Genomic DNA, 14,869 nt, shown 5'->3' with positions numbered 1-14,869 from the left:
ATCTCCTTAAGATTTTTGAATGTGGTCACATGATTTTGCCCATCATCATGTGGTGTGGTGATGGCTGAGTTGTTACTATGCTCCCTAGCAAAGGGAAGTAACAACTGCATGGAGATTGCCAATACTTGCTGGAATCAGCATGTCAGTGCAACCACAGTATTTGTTGAAGAGTTTTAATGTATTGAGTTTAATGTTGATTCCTTCTGCTAGATTGCTATTGTTCTGGGAATTGAAGTAAAAAACAAGTCAGACTGTATGCTATCAGGGAAACAGCTTGATGCTTTTATTTTAAGTTTTGTTGGTTTGGATTAAAAAAAAATGTAAAAAAAGTGTAAGTAAATTTGAGTAGAAGACAATCTTGTTTAAAACAAAGGTGATATTCTGTTTATAATTTGTAATGATTCCAAATATACTAGGACATGGAATAATATCAACATAACAATCTTAGCTTCTTAACATGGGATAAATCTTGTGCAATTAAAATAAACATTCAAATAAAAAGAGTAATTTCATTCTAATGGTGTTTATTGTTTTGACATGTGTCTCTGCTAATGGAATTGCTGGATAGATTCTGATTAGATTGTTCAGGATTTCTACAAAATAACTGCCAAAGTTCCATTTAGTAATTAATTGGGTTTTGTTGTGATTTGTTTAGATTATTGCATGTGCAGTTTGGCAAAAAAAAGTGTATTATAGAGACATTTAGCGCAAAACATTAAGCTTGTTAGCATAAACTTCTGCTTTCTAAACAGATGATTGTTTAGAAGACAAAAAATAAACATTATCTATTTCTTATATTATTAGTATTAAAAGGACATTTAGCGCCAAACACTTCTATTGTTAGCATTTACTTCTGGTCTTCTAAACAGATGATTGTTTAAAAGACCAAAAATAGACACTATCTATAACTACTTATTCAACATTATAAAATGTGTAGCAGACAATTTGTTAGAAATCTGAAGTATGATTCTACCATAAACAATGCTGACAGAAGAGATCATGTTTTTGATGAAGAATTATTTAAAATTCAATAGTTTTATTTTAAATGTCGAGGTCACTGTTTAAAATTCATAAAACAAAGCTTAGAATGATTAAAGATAAAATGAATAGCGGTTACTTTTGATAACATTTTGGTAACATTGATTTTCTTGTCAAAATGTACTTATTTTACTTTATTAATGCATTTTCAAACAGTTTCTACAGAAATTCTGGCTAGACAGAATTACATTTCAGTTAGTTAACAACAAGTTTCTTGTATGCAATTAAACAGATATTGAATATGACTCCAAGTCTAGAATTTTTCCAGAGAAAAGATTCTTTGGGGAAATATACGGATTCTTAATTTTTATTCTATTTTTCAAAACAAATATGTCAACTTGTCAGTTTGTTCCTAGAAAATTCTAGAAAAATGTGTCACAGCTTTTCACAATAAGGCCACTCTTTTTTATGTATAACATCAACTTAATTCTTTAAAGCTGCACTCTCAAAGATTGTCAGTTATTACATTTGTTGAGTTTTTGTCTCTGTGAGAATCAGCTGATTTTGGTATCAATGCCTTCAATTCAGTCTTTTAAGGTAACTCACAATAGAACAGATCTAAATTGTTTGCGAAAACTTCTTTTGCAATTAAAAATCAATCACCAACCATAAGTAAGAAAAACTGTGATATTATTTATGATCTTTTGTCAGCAATCTTGTATCACTGGTTTTCAGACATTTACACTAAAATTGGCACGAATTTCCAAGAAAAAAATAATGAAGTTGTCAAACGTTCATTTTTTGCGAGTGCAGCTTTAAGACCTAGCTAATTATTAAAAAAAAAAAAAAAATTAAGAGAGTATTATTGTATTTTTAAATGCAGAATATTTTATATTAAATTGTTTTGGCTCTGTTATTTTAATTGTAATATCACATTAAAATTGAAGACTTAATTCTTGGTCAAACTAAAAATAAAAAAAAATGGTTCCTATGAAATTGAGCAAGGATTTCGTTTGTGGAAAACCTGTGCTAAGGAAATGACATTTTCCGTAACAACATTGTGAGGTTGAATTTCATTAAGATCAGCATGTTGACTTTCAAGCAAATAGAAATATGAATGATAAACATGCGAATCGTGCATAAAAGTGTGATTTTGCAAGCAGTTTTAAAGTTTGTTTTATTGATTACAGTGTTAGAGAATAAAACTGACAAATTAAATCATGCTTGGTTAAAAGCTGTCCAAAGAGCTATTTTATGACAGTTGTTTGCATAGAACTACGGAACATAAGAGTTTGAAAGAATGAAAGACGAAATTAGCATCAAAATAATGGATCAGCAAAATAAAATAGGGTGATTTGGAACGCAACAGTGTGATTAAAACTGATGAAATGCATTGCAAATGAGATTCGGAATATTTAAGTGTGATGAAACTGTGATTCAAGAGTAGATATCCACCATGGGAGCACGATACATTATGAAAGATGCTGTGAAGTCGAATAAGCGTCTCTGGTGCTGGTGCACAGAGCCTGACTCAGAAGATGAAGATGCAGGGTGAGTAACTCTTGTCCCTTGTGATATTATGCTGAAGTGGTTGTCTTTCTTTATTGGTGGGTAACTCTTGTTAGATGTATTTGTTAGCTAGAGCATTGGTTGTTTCCATTTAATTAAGACTGGTAGCTCTTGTAAGATCTGTTTGTTAGCTGAAGTATTAGTTGTCTCTCTTTATTCAAAGCTAGTCACTGTCAGATGTGATTGTTAGCTGGGGTATTGATTGTCTCCCTTTATTGATGGCTAGTAACTCTTAAGATGTGTTTGTTCGCTGAAGTATTACTTGATTCCCTTTTTCAGGGTGTGTACACACCTATTGGCTGTCTTCCTTTTTTTTTAGGTTGGGTTACTCTTTTATGTTTGTTGGCTAAAGTTGTTGTCTCTCCCTTATTCAGTGTGAGTAAATCTTTGGAGAAGAAATTGTTGGCTGAATTATTGGTTTTCGCCCTTAAATCATGGGGTGGTAGTCTTGTAAGATGTATTTGGTGACTGATATACTGGTTGCCTCCATTTAATCAGTGTAAATCTTGTAAAAAGTGCTGAAGTACTGATTGTTTCGCTTTATTGAGGGTAGGTTTCTTATGATTATTAGTGGAAATATGTGTTGTCTCCCTTTGTAAAGGTTGGGTTTCTTATGTTTATTAATGGACATATGGTTTGTCTCCCTTTATTAAGGGTGATTCTCTTATGTGTATTAGTGGAAGTATTGGTTGTCTCTTTTTATCAAGTGTTAGTCTCTTATGTTTATTGGTGGAAATATTTGTTGTCTCCCTTTATTAAAGCTGCACTCTCACAGATTGAACATTTTGTCAACTTTTTTATTTTTTGTCTTGGAACGAGCCATTTTTTGCGAAAATGCATGGAGACCAGTTATATAAGACTGCTGACAAAAGTATCGCAGATTTTTATATTCAAGTTAAAAAATTGATGTTTAATGCATTTTTCTTAAAGCTGCACTCTCACAGATTGAACGTTTTGACAACTTTTTTCAACTTTTTTTTAATTTTTTGTCTTGAAACGAGCCAGTTTTTGCGATAATCCATGGAAACCAGTTATATAAGACTGCTGACAAAAAATTATATCGCAGATGTTTATATTTAAGTTCAAGAAATTACGTTTTATGCATTTTTATATGCCCGAAGGGTCGTATTATGTTATGGCCTCCATCGTCTGTCCGTCTGTCTGTCCGTCTGTCCGTCCGTTAGCAATTCCGTGTCCGGGCCATAACTTGGTAACTAATAAAGCGAATTTCAAATAACTTTATACAAATCATCACTACATTAAAAGGATGTGTCGCGCGCAATTTCCAGGTCCATACCTCAAAGACTAGAATCACCATGGGGGTGCATTAGCAAATCCGTTTCCGGGCCACAACTTGGTCACTAATAAAGACATTTTCAAATAACTTTATACAAAGCATCATTACATTAAAAGGATGTGTCGCGCGCAATTTCCAGGTCCATACCTCAAACACTAGAATCACCATGGGGGCGGGACGTTAGCAATTCCGTGTCCAGGCCACAACTTGGTCACTAATAAAGTAATTTTCAAATAACTTTATACAAATCATCTCTACATTAAAAGGATTTGTCAAGCATGCTTTCCAGGTCCGTACCTCAAAGGCTAATTTCACTGGGGGGCATTAGCAATTCCGTGTCCGGGCCATAACTTGGTAACTAATAAAGTGATTTTCAAATAACTTTATACAAATCATCACTACATTAAAAGGATGTGTCGCGCGCAATTTCCAGGTCCATACCTCAAAGACTAGAATCACCATGGGGGTGCGTTAGCAAATCCGTGTCCGGGCCACAACTTGGTCACTAATAAAGTCATTTTCAAATAACTTTATACAAAGCATCATTACATTAAAAAGATGTGTCGCGCGCAATTTCCAGGTCCATACCTAAAGACTAGAATCACCATGGGGGTGCGTTAGCAAATCCGTGTCCGGGCCACAACTTGGTCACTAATAAAGTCATTTTCAAATAACTTTATACAAAGCATCATTACATTAAAAGGATGTGTCGCGCGCAATTTCCAGGTCCATACCTCAAACACTAGAATCACCATGGGGGCGGGACGTTAGCAATTCCATGTCCAGGCCATAACTGGGTTACTACTAAAGCAATTTTCAAATAACTTTATACAAATCATCTCTACATTAAAAGGATTTGTCAAGCATACTTTCCAGGTCCGTACCTCAAAGGCTAATTTCACTGGGGGGCATTCCGTTAGCAATTCCGTGTCCAGGCCACAACTTTGTGTTACTACTAATAAAGGAATTTTTAGAAAACGTGTCCTAGCCACAACTTTGTAACCAATAAAGCAATTTTTAGATAACTTTATACAAATTATTGCTACATTAAAAGGATGTGTAGTGAGCACTTTCCAAGTCCTGCTACTTTTAAACTTGTATTCTCAGATTTTCTAAGGAAGTTTCAGATATTCTATTTTTTTTATAAAAATATTTTATTTCATAAAATCTGATTCCATATTAGTACATCCTTCATTGAACTACTTACCAGTTTGTATGTTGTTTTACAATTATTCTATGTTGTAAAAAAATACTGTTGAACAAAGGTTTTTATTAGCACTGCTAACTTAAGTATCATTAAAGTTTCAATATTGGAAGTTTAAGCCTTTGTTGTAAACACTTCACACCTAGTAAGCAGTATACTAGCATAACCTAAATGTTTATTAAAGACCTCAAGCCGAATCTTCTTCGGGCGTATAATGCTCCGTTTCGCAGTGCTCTTGTTTTCTTTAACCGTTAGTAACGGTTTAAGCCATACAACATTAATCTTCCAATGGAAATATGAAAATCTAGGATTTGATTTTTTAACAGCAATCTTATATCATTGGTTTGCAGATATGTACCGTATTTTCTCGACTATAAGGCGATTCGCTTATAAGACGGCCCCCTAACTTTGCCCATGAAATCTGGTGCTTTTTGTTTCGACTCGCTTATAAGACGGGGTCAATTTTTAAGCAAATCTAAAATGCTAAAATTCTTCCTAATGTGTAAAAATGTTCAAGCTCAACGGACAATTATCGACTTTCGCGGTAACTGTTTTTGTTTTCCTCAAAGAAAATGGCAGTCAACTGTGAGCTCTCTATTTGGAGGTAGGTTAAAAATGAGTACATAAGTTTGCAGGACAGGTCGTTACTTATCGGAATTGTAATAATTAATCAATAACAACATATGTTTGTTTTAGTTTTTTTTTTATTGAAGACACCAATGAAGTTCTTCGGCAAAATAAATGGCTTTAATAACATAACTGCGAAAAGCCGCGGCATAAATAGGTGTTTGTTTAGCAATAATGCTTCAGGCAATATTGTCCCTTGATTGGCGACGAACATAAAGGATTCATATTCGCATTGTCATTTGTTTGCTTAATCAAATTGACAGTTAGGTACCTACATCATATTAAGATTCCAATTTATTGATTTGATATATCTGTCAAACTAATTATACTGACACGCGCCATGAGAAAAAATGCAGATATAACGGTACACTGTGTGACGTCAGAGCACGCGCGGTGAAGATATTTCGTGTTGTTGTTTACTTAATTGCCCCATACTTGTATCAGCAGACGATATACTGGATAGACGAATACCCTATGTAAAATTTTACTGATTTTGACTTGAATCTTTTTTTAATATTTTATCGACTCGCATATAAGACGGGTCCCCTACTTTGGGGGTAAAAATCGGGACCCAATTTCCCCGTCTTATAGTCGAGAAAATACGGTATACAAAATATGGCTCGTTCAAAGACAAAAAAAAAAAAAAAAAAATGTAATTTATTAACAATTCTGGAAATAAATAATGAGCTATTGGTGTAAACATAAGTTATGAATTGCATGATTGATATCATTATCAGGGATATGAATGCAGCTGGTCTGGTTAAAGTACACATGGTGTCATTTGGACTCCACACACTTTAACCTGCCCAACTGCGTTCATACCCTGATAATGACATCAATCACGCAATTCATTCCTTACAGGACAGATCTTGTTTTTCTATCAAAATGTAGGTGTATACTATTATCATTGATAGAAGAAATTAATCTACTTCAAGAAATTGTATAACAAGCTTGTCCATTGATGAGTAAAATATGCACTTGTGGTTTTAACATGTCCTGGTATCATTATGGCTAAATTTTCACCGCAAAATCAACCAAAGATAAAACTTGTGGTTTTTTATATAGGGTAATATTTCTGTAATATGTCTCCCTCCAGGAGAAATATCTTATTAGTTAACTAGGGGAGAGAACTGTTATTTCATATAAAACTTCCAAAATTGTAGTTATCTCCCTTAGATAGGCACATTCATTGGAATGCCAGGATGAGAATGTTCCAAATTTTTCTCTTCGCCTTCATACCTCGCACAATGGTGAGGATATATTAACACTTTTGGAGGCTTTCAAATTTCTGTTGTAATTGTACAACTTGGATGCTGGTAGGACAGGCCATGATACAGTCAGTGGGGGTGGCCATATTTTAAAATGCCAACTGCCCCCTTCCCCCCCTTCCCTTTCTGCACGCTCTCGGATGTGCAATTATTGCAGAGTATTTGGTATGATGTAAGAGGGTGTTTACAGTGATATGTTTTGTTTACAGGGCAGGGATATGCTTCGGCTAAAAAATGGATGGTATGCAGACTCACTATTTTTTTAAAACAAAATTCTTTTGCTACACAAACTTCAGATTGAATTATATCAGTATATGGTATGTAAGTGGGGTGGGGGAAGAGGAGGACCCTCTTGAAAACGGCATGACTTCAAACTTGATTCTAACACAAAATTAGCTTTCATTTCTTGCTCAGTGCCTTGGATGAGTCAAGTTTTAAGTTTCTCCGACTTCCTATATCAAAAGGGCTTTGATTGTTTCAACAAGTGGACGTTACCGATTAGAGTATCGCTAAATATGTCCCAACTTCATGAATAAGTAACTTGTTAAGAATGTCATTTCCTATTGAAAATACCCAATTAACAGTGTCAACAAAGTTGATGAATCTGACAGATATATGATTTAACAAGTGATATTAATAATATTTGACCTGATTTGCTTCTCGCTATAAAAGTTTAAAGCATTTCTCGGGTCGTTTCATTTAAACATTCTATTGTACTTGTCTAAATGATGTTATATTTCTGGAAACATATTTTGAGGGATTTAAAAGCCTTTTTTGAGAATTTGCTCCAAGTCATGAATTAAGCTTCTGATATAATAAACAATAAATTAGATGCAATTAAGAAAATATAAAAAAGGTTAGTTTTGTATTTTTTATTTTTTTTTATATATTAACATAATTTGTTGGTACTATTTAAGTGAAATTGAAGTAATCTGTAAATTTAATGACTTCTAGGTAAGATAAAAAGATTAAATACTTGCCTGTTTGCTCATTTTTGGATAATTATTCAGAAATCATTGTTTTTCATTATAGCGATTGTAAAATTCATGCAGATTTCTTCCTAAGATTAAATGAGAAATAATGACTTAACCTTAGGCAAGAGTAAACTGTTTAAAGTCAAGTCAGATGTTTTTATAGTTATGTTCATATTGTTTATTTGTATGAATTCTTTCCCATACAACATTAATAGATTGTTTATAGAAATTTTACTGCTAAATGACAAACAAACAAAAATTTGTCAAAATTTTATTTGGTAATAAAAATGTTATTTTCGTGTTGATATCTATTCTGATCTTACAGGACATTTAAATTGACATACTTTGTCAAAAACAGTGAAACGTCTGCCACTACTTAGTTTCAAGTTTCACTGAATTGAAGAAATTTAAGCAGGTTTAAGTTCGGACAAAATAAAAGATAAAAAGCTACTGCTTTTTTGCAGTAACTTAGTTTTTGCGTGTAATTTAAATCTGCAACTTAAGTAAATGTGATGGTTTTAATTTGGCTTAAGTAACATGAGGACAGTGTCTTTAAAGTACAAAGGATATGACTCTTTTTTACTGAAATATTATATGATATGTAATCATAGGTTATCATTTTGATTGTTATATAAATGCATATATAAGCTTCGTGAGTTGTAACAAAACTGTGTTGCGTGCTTCAGCTGAAAAATGTAAATTATAAATCAGTTTTTTTAAATTTTAAAAATCTAAAGTGTTTTAAGGTAGGGAAAACAATTGTTAAGTAATCTTTGGTTAAAATAATAAAAAAAAACTTTATAAAAGTCTAGAATTATAAAAAGTTAATTAAAGTCTGTGTTTTTTCATTTAAAAAACTGAGAATTCAGAATAAAAGGTATTTACCAAAGAATAAAAAGCCAGATGTTTTTGAGAGTTTTCGTCCATTGCTTCTAAAACAATGGCAACTGATTAATCAAGTGAATTTAAACCAAACAAAGTGGATTTTAAACTAGAAGTTTATCTTGAAGTGTTTTAGGTTCAAGTGGAGTAAATTATGTGGCTATTTATGCTCTGTCGAATGCCAAAAAAAATGGAGTTGTTGCGTGCATTGGGGAAAAATTAGTGTTTCAGAGGATACACAAAATAGTGTTTGTTTATGTTTTGCTTAAAACAAAGTACTTTTGTTTTTGGTTAAGATACCAAAATTTAGAATCAGAGGATGATTATGATCTAGTGGTTCATCTGCGAAAAATATATTTTTTTATTGAAAATACTGACATTGAAGTTATGGAATTACTCAGGAAATAAAGCTTGATTAATTTTGGCAGAAACTATGTTTTTTATGCATCTCAATTCCTGCAATATTGAAAAGTGATAGAAATAGTCTGTTTATGCGCAAAAACTATGTTTTTGATGTTTCGTAATTTCTGCAATTTAGATCAGAATTGGTGATATTTCGGAAACGGTAGTCTGGAATATGTATAGTTATAATGAGAACATCCTCGGAATATAGTTTGACTAAATTCCATTGCGCTTCTGTTTTTTCGTAAGACAGATAAATGATTTAACAATGATTACTTATTTGTGCGTAAGGTTGTTTCAATTTCATTAATGGAACTTATAATAATGTTATGGGAGTAAATTTACATTTAATTAAGATGGATTAGAGCTTGGATTTATGTTAAAAGTTTTATTATCTTACAAGATGTTTAATGAATTTACAAATATAACTGATTATTATGAGGTTTTCATAAAATGTGGCAGATGCAACAAGCAGTTCAGTTTTCCAGTAGAAATCACTTTAAATCGATAAATTTAATTGTGACAAACAAGATATCATTAAGATGTTCTGAGAAACTTTAAACATAGAATTATCAAATTACAATCGGCAATGTGTTCACTGGAAGTTAGACAATTTAAAGGACAAAAAGAGAAAATAATATTTTGTGGTTATGATTTATAGTATATAACGCAATATGAGAATTCATCGGAAATTGGAATAGCAGTGAAACAGTGTGTACGAATAGTTAAATTTTAAGTAATGTTATAAAAGATGTTGTCAAAATCAAAATATACCATCAATGGACGTAGTAGCTCAAGTATTGAAAGCATGGAAATGTAAGTACTGTCATTTTTTTTTTATCTTGTCAATTGATTAGCTTGTCTAGGTATTTTCATTAAAGCCTTAGTGTTTATGCTTATGTTGCCGCCATTTGGAATATTGGACAGATAGAAAGTTTTGGACCAAAACAACTGCCAAATCTGTATTATTCATTCATTGGTATTATTCAGTTGATTATTTTATGTGGTTTATAATCATGCACGCTGGCTTGTAAAGAGACATTTGCACCAAACACTAAGACAGTTATTTATTATTTTGCTTTACTAAATGAATTTAGCAGCCAGGCTGTGCCCAACTTGTGCGGAATTGATGGCTGAGTAAAAAGCGTAGTTATACCCCCCAAAACAAAGTTTGGGGGGGGGGGTATACTGGAATCGGGTTGTCCGTCTGTCCGTCTGTCCGTCTGTCTGTCTGTCTGTCCGTCTGTCCGTCCGTTTTTTTTTGTCCGGGATTCATCTTTGTCGTTATTGAACAAATCTTTTTCAAACTTTCAAATATTAATGACCATGATGTAAACCTGTGCCTCCGTGGATTTGGTCAGAGTCGCATGATCCTGAGTGGAGTTGTGGCCCCTTAATGAGTTAAATTGGGCAAAATTAGCTTTGTCCAGGATTCTTCTTTGAAGCTATTGAGCAAATCTTTTTCAAACTTTCAAATATTAATGGCCATGATGTAAACCTTTGCCTCCATGAATTTGGTGGGAGTCACATGATCCTGAGTGGAGTTGTGGCCCCTTAATAAGTTAAATTGGGTAAAATTAGTTTTGTTCGTCCTACTCCTTCGTCATTTTTGAATGAATCTTTTTCAAACTTTTAGCCATGGTGAGAACATTTGCCCCTGTGATTGTGGTTGGAATCACATGATCATGTCTCCAATTATGGCCCCTGAATAAGTTAAAATAGGCAAAAATTATACAGCTTTGTCTAGCCTAATCCTTGGTCATTTTTTCTCATTTTTTCTATAAATCTTTTCCAAACTTTCAGATGTCAATGACCATGATATGAACTGTTGAATATGTGATTTGGTGCACCTGTATTAATCAGAATGTTTGCATGGCCTTAAAAAGACCTTTAATTGATTTTGTCCTTAAAAAGACCATCAAAAGTCCTGAAGTTAGGTGCATACAGGCCTTAAATTTGTTACAATATTCGTTTTGGTGGCCTACTCCTTTGTCATTTTTCAATATATTTTTCTCAAACTTTCAGCTATCCATGACCATGATGTGAACCTTTGTATATGTGATTTTGTGCACCTGTATTATTTCCTTGGTACTCATGTGTGGGGGGGAGGTGGTGGGGGTGGGTAAACAGAAATTGGGTTGACAGACTGTCAAATTCACCCTCATCTCTGCTGCAGTGCCATGGCAGTCCCTGATTCAGTAATAGGTATTCTAAATAAACTAAATAAATGTATTGCCTTGTGCTTTCTAATGATACCATAACTAAGGCCAGGGCAAACAACCTAGACAGGGAAGGGTTGGGGGGTATTCGTTAGCCTTTGGCTTACAGTTCTAGTTCTAACTGAATTTCATTGTCAGAGTTGTTGTCATCATACAATTTGTTTTTGGGAAAACAAATAAAACCTTCAAGAAAATCACATGAAACTTGGTACACATGTTTACTAACATATCACAATACACAAACATGTAGCATTATAATCACATGAAACTTGTTATATAGGTTCGCTATGATATGACAATACACAAATGTGTAGCATTATAATCACACGAAACTTGTTATATAGGTTCGCTATGATATGACAATACACAAATGTGAAGCATTATAATCACACGAAACTTGTTATATAGGTTCGCTATGATATGACAATACACAAATGTGTAGCATTATAATCACACGAAACTTGTTATATAGGTTCGCCTTGATATGACAATACACAAACATATAGCATTAGCATCACATGAAACTTGTTATATAGGTTCGCTATGATATGACAATACACAAACATGTAGCATTATAATCACATTAAACTTGGTTTACAAGTTCACTATGATATGACAATACACAAATGTGTAACATTGTAATCACAGGAAACTTGTTATGTAGGTTCGCTATAATATGACAATACACATATGTGTAGCGTTATAATCACACGAAACTTGGTTTACAAGTTCACTATGATATGACAATACACAAATGTGTAACATTAAAATCACATGAAACTTGGTTTACAAGTTCACTATGATATGACAATACACAAATGTGCTTCATTATAATGACATGAAACTTGGTACACAGGTTCGCTATGATATGACAATACACAAATGTGTAGCATTATATTCACATGAAACTTGGTACACAGGTTCGCTATGATATGACAATACACAAATGTGTAGCATTATAATCACATGAAACTTGGTACACAGGTTCGCTATGATGTAACAATACACAAATGTGTAGTATTATAATCACATGAAACTTGGTATATAGGTTCGCTATGATATAACAATACACAAATGATTGAAATTCATTTCAGCATCATTTATGCTATCTTGAATGCGTTAGCATTGGCAAAATAAAGCATTTGGTTAATATCTTAATCACTTTTTATGCCCCCGAAGGTGGGCATATTAAAATCGCACCGTCCGTCCGTCCGTCCGTCCGTCCGTCTGTCCGTCCGTCCGTCCGGCTCTGTAACTTTCCCTTGTATGGACAGATTTTAAAATAACTTGCCACATGTGTTCCACATACCAAGACGACGTGTCACATGCAAGACCCGTGTCCCTACCTAAAAGGTCAAGGTCACAATTAGTGTTTATTCACAATGGAGTGCTGCATATAAGGACATCGCGTATAGGTTGTCGTGTCCGAGCTGTAACTTTCCCTTGTATGGACAGATTTTAAAATAACTTGCCACGTGTGTTCCACATACCAAGACGACGTGTCGTGTGCAAGACCCGTGTCCCTACCTCAAAGGTCAAGGTCACAATTAGTGTTTATTCACAATGGAGTGCTGCATATAAGGACATAGAGTATAGGTTGTCGTGTTCGGGCTGTAACTTTCTCTTGTATGGACAGATTTTAAAATAACTTGCCACATGTGTTCCACATACCAATACGACGTGTCACCTGCAAGACCCGTGTCCCTACCTCAAAGGTCAAGGTCACACTTAGTGTTTATTCACAATGGAGTGCTGCATATAAGGACATAGAGTATAGGTTGTCGTGTCCGGGCTGTAACTTTCCCTTGTATGGACAGATTTTAAAATAACTTGCCAAATGTGTTCCACATACCAAGACGACGTGTCGCATGCAAGACCCTTGTCCCTGCCTCAAAGGTCAAGGTCACACATAGTGTTTATTCACAATGGAGTGCTGCATATAAGGACATAGAGTATAGGCTGTCGTGTCCGAGCTGTAACTTTCCCTTGTATGGACAGATTTTAAAAATAACTTGCCACATGTGTTCCACATACCAAGACGACGTGTCACATGCAAGACCCGTGTCCCTACCTAAAAGGTCAAGGTCACAATTAGTGTTTATTCACAATGGAGTGCTGCATATAAGGACATCGCGTATAGGTTGTCGTGTCCGAGCTGTAACTTTCCCTTGTATGGACAGATTTTAAAATAACTTGCCACGTGTGTTCCACATACCAAGACGACGTGTCGTGTGCAAGACCCGTGTCCCTACCTCAAAGGTCAAGGTCACACTTAGTGGTTATTCACAATGGAGTGCTGCATATAAGGACATAGAGTATAGGTTGTCGTGTCCGGGCTGTAACTTTCTCTTGTATGGACAGATTTTAAAATAACTTGCCACATGTGTTCCACATACCAAGACGACGTGTCGCATGCAAGACCCGTGTCCCTGCCTCAAAGGTCAAGGTCACACATAGTGTTTATTCACAATGGAGTGCTGCATATAAGGACATAGAGTATAGGTTGTTGTGTCCGAGCTGTAACTTTCCCTTGTATGGACAGATTTTAAAATAACTTGCCACATGTGTTCCACATACCAAGACGACGTGTCGCGTGCAAGACCCGTGTCCCTACCTCAAAGGTCAAGGTCACACTTAGTGGTTATTCACAATGGAGTGCTGCATATAAGGACATAGAGTATAGGTTGTCGTGTCCGGGCTGTAACTTTCCCTTGTATGGACAGATTTTAAAATAACTTGCCACATGTGTTCCACATACGAAGACGACGTGTCGTGTGCAAGACCCATGTCCCTACCTCTAAGGTGAAAGATACACTAAGTGTTGATTCACAAGGGAATTCTGAATATAAGGACATAACAGTGTAGGTTGTCAAGTATGGGTGGTATTTTTTTATGTTCAGAGGCAATTTAAAATAACTTGCCATATGTATTTGACATGTAAAGGCAAGATCAACTTTTCATGTACTGACCTTTTGTAGGTCAATGTCACATTCGGGGGCATTCGTCACATTCTGTGACAGCTCTTGTTATTACTTGACAAAGTAAAATAAGCAACAAAGGGTTTGAAAAAGCAAGGATTTCAAACAAAAATTGTCGGACCAGCAAATTTTCTTTCAGACTGACTAAATATGGGAGGCTACTTGTACAAATGACCGACACTTTTTCTGAACTTTCGCGACGTCTGATTGATAACTTATATATAACTTGCGTACCTTGCAGTCATAAAATTTGTTTAAAAAAAAATGGTGCTTAATAGGAATAGCAATTCAAGATTCTCATAAATATTCTTGCACATGTTTCCATCAAAAACACATGTCCAACAAGTCCATTGTTCTGTTCTTCCTCCGTATCAAATGTGAAAATTAATCCACATGAAAAGTGCCTTAATGTATTGTTTGGCAATAATATAAAGAAATGCACATTTTAAACAGATAGAACATTTTTTCTAT

At 34.4% G+C, this 14,869-nt stretch overlaps 1 protein-coding gene across 7 annotated transcripts in view; it reads left to right on the top strand.

The window, feature by feature from the left end:
- Nucleotides 1-14,869, top strand: part of LOC128246730 (rap1 GTPase-activating protein 1-like) — a 171,996-nt gene that overhangs the window by 71,853 nt on the left and 85,274 nt on the right. Inside the window, exons 1-2 of one of the 7 annotated variants that reach the window (XM_052965121.1) lie at nucleotides 7,759-7,799; nucleotides 9,664-10,017. The exons of 5 other annotated variants lie outside the window; for them this stretch is intronic. In XM_052965121.1, coding sequence (XP_052821081.1) covers nucleotides 9,953-10,017 — 65 coding nt within the window. In that variant the 5' untranslated portion in view covers nucleotides 7,759-7,799; nucleotides 9,664-9,952. Of the gene's footprint in view, nucleotides 1-2,099; nucleotides 2,530-7,758; nucleotides 7,800-9,663; nucleotides 10,018-14,869 lie in introns of those variants that run through there. One more of the 7 variants, XM_052965120.1, reaches the window with a different exon arrangement.

The sequence above is a fragment of the Mya arenaria genome, chromosome 9, assembly GCF_026914265.1.
Source record: "Mya arenaria isolate MELC-2E11 chromosome 9, ASM2691426v1".
Taxonomy (NCBI): Eukaryota; Metazoa; Mollusca; class Bivalvia; order Myida; family Myidae; genus Mya; species Mya arenaria.
This window is presented reverse-complemented; position numbering and strand designations above follow the sequence as displayed.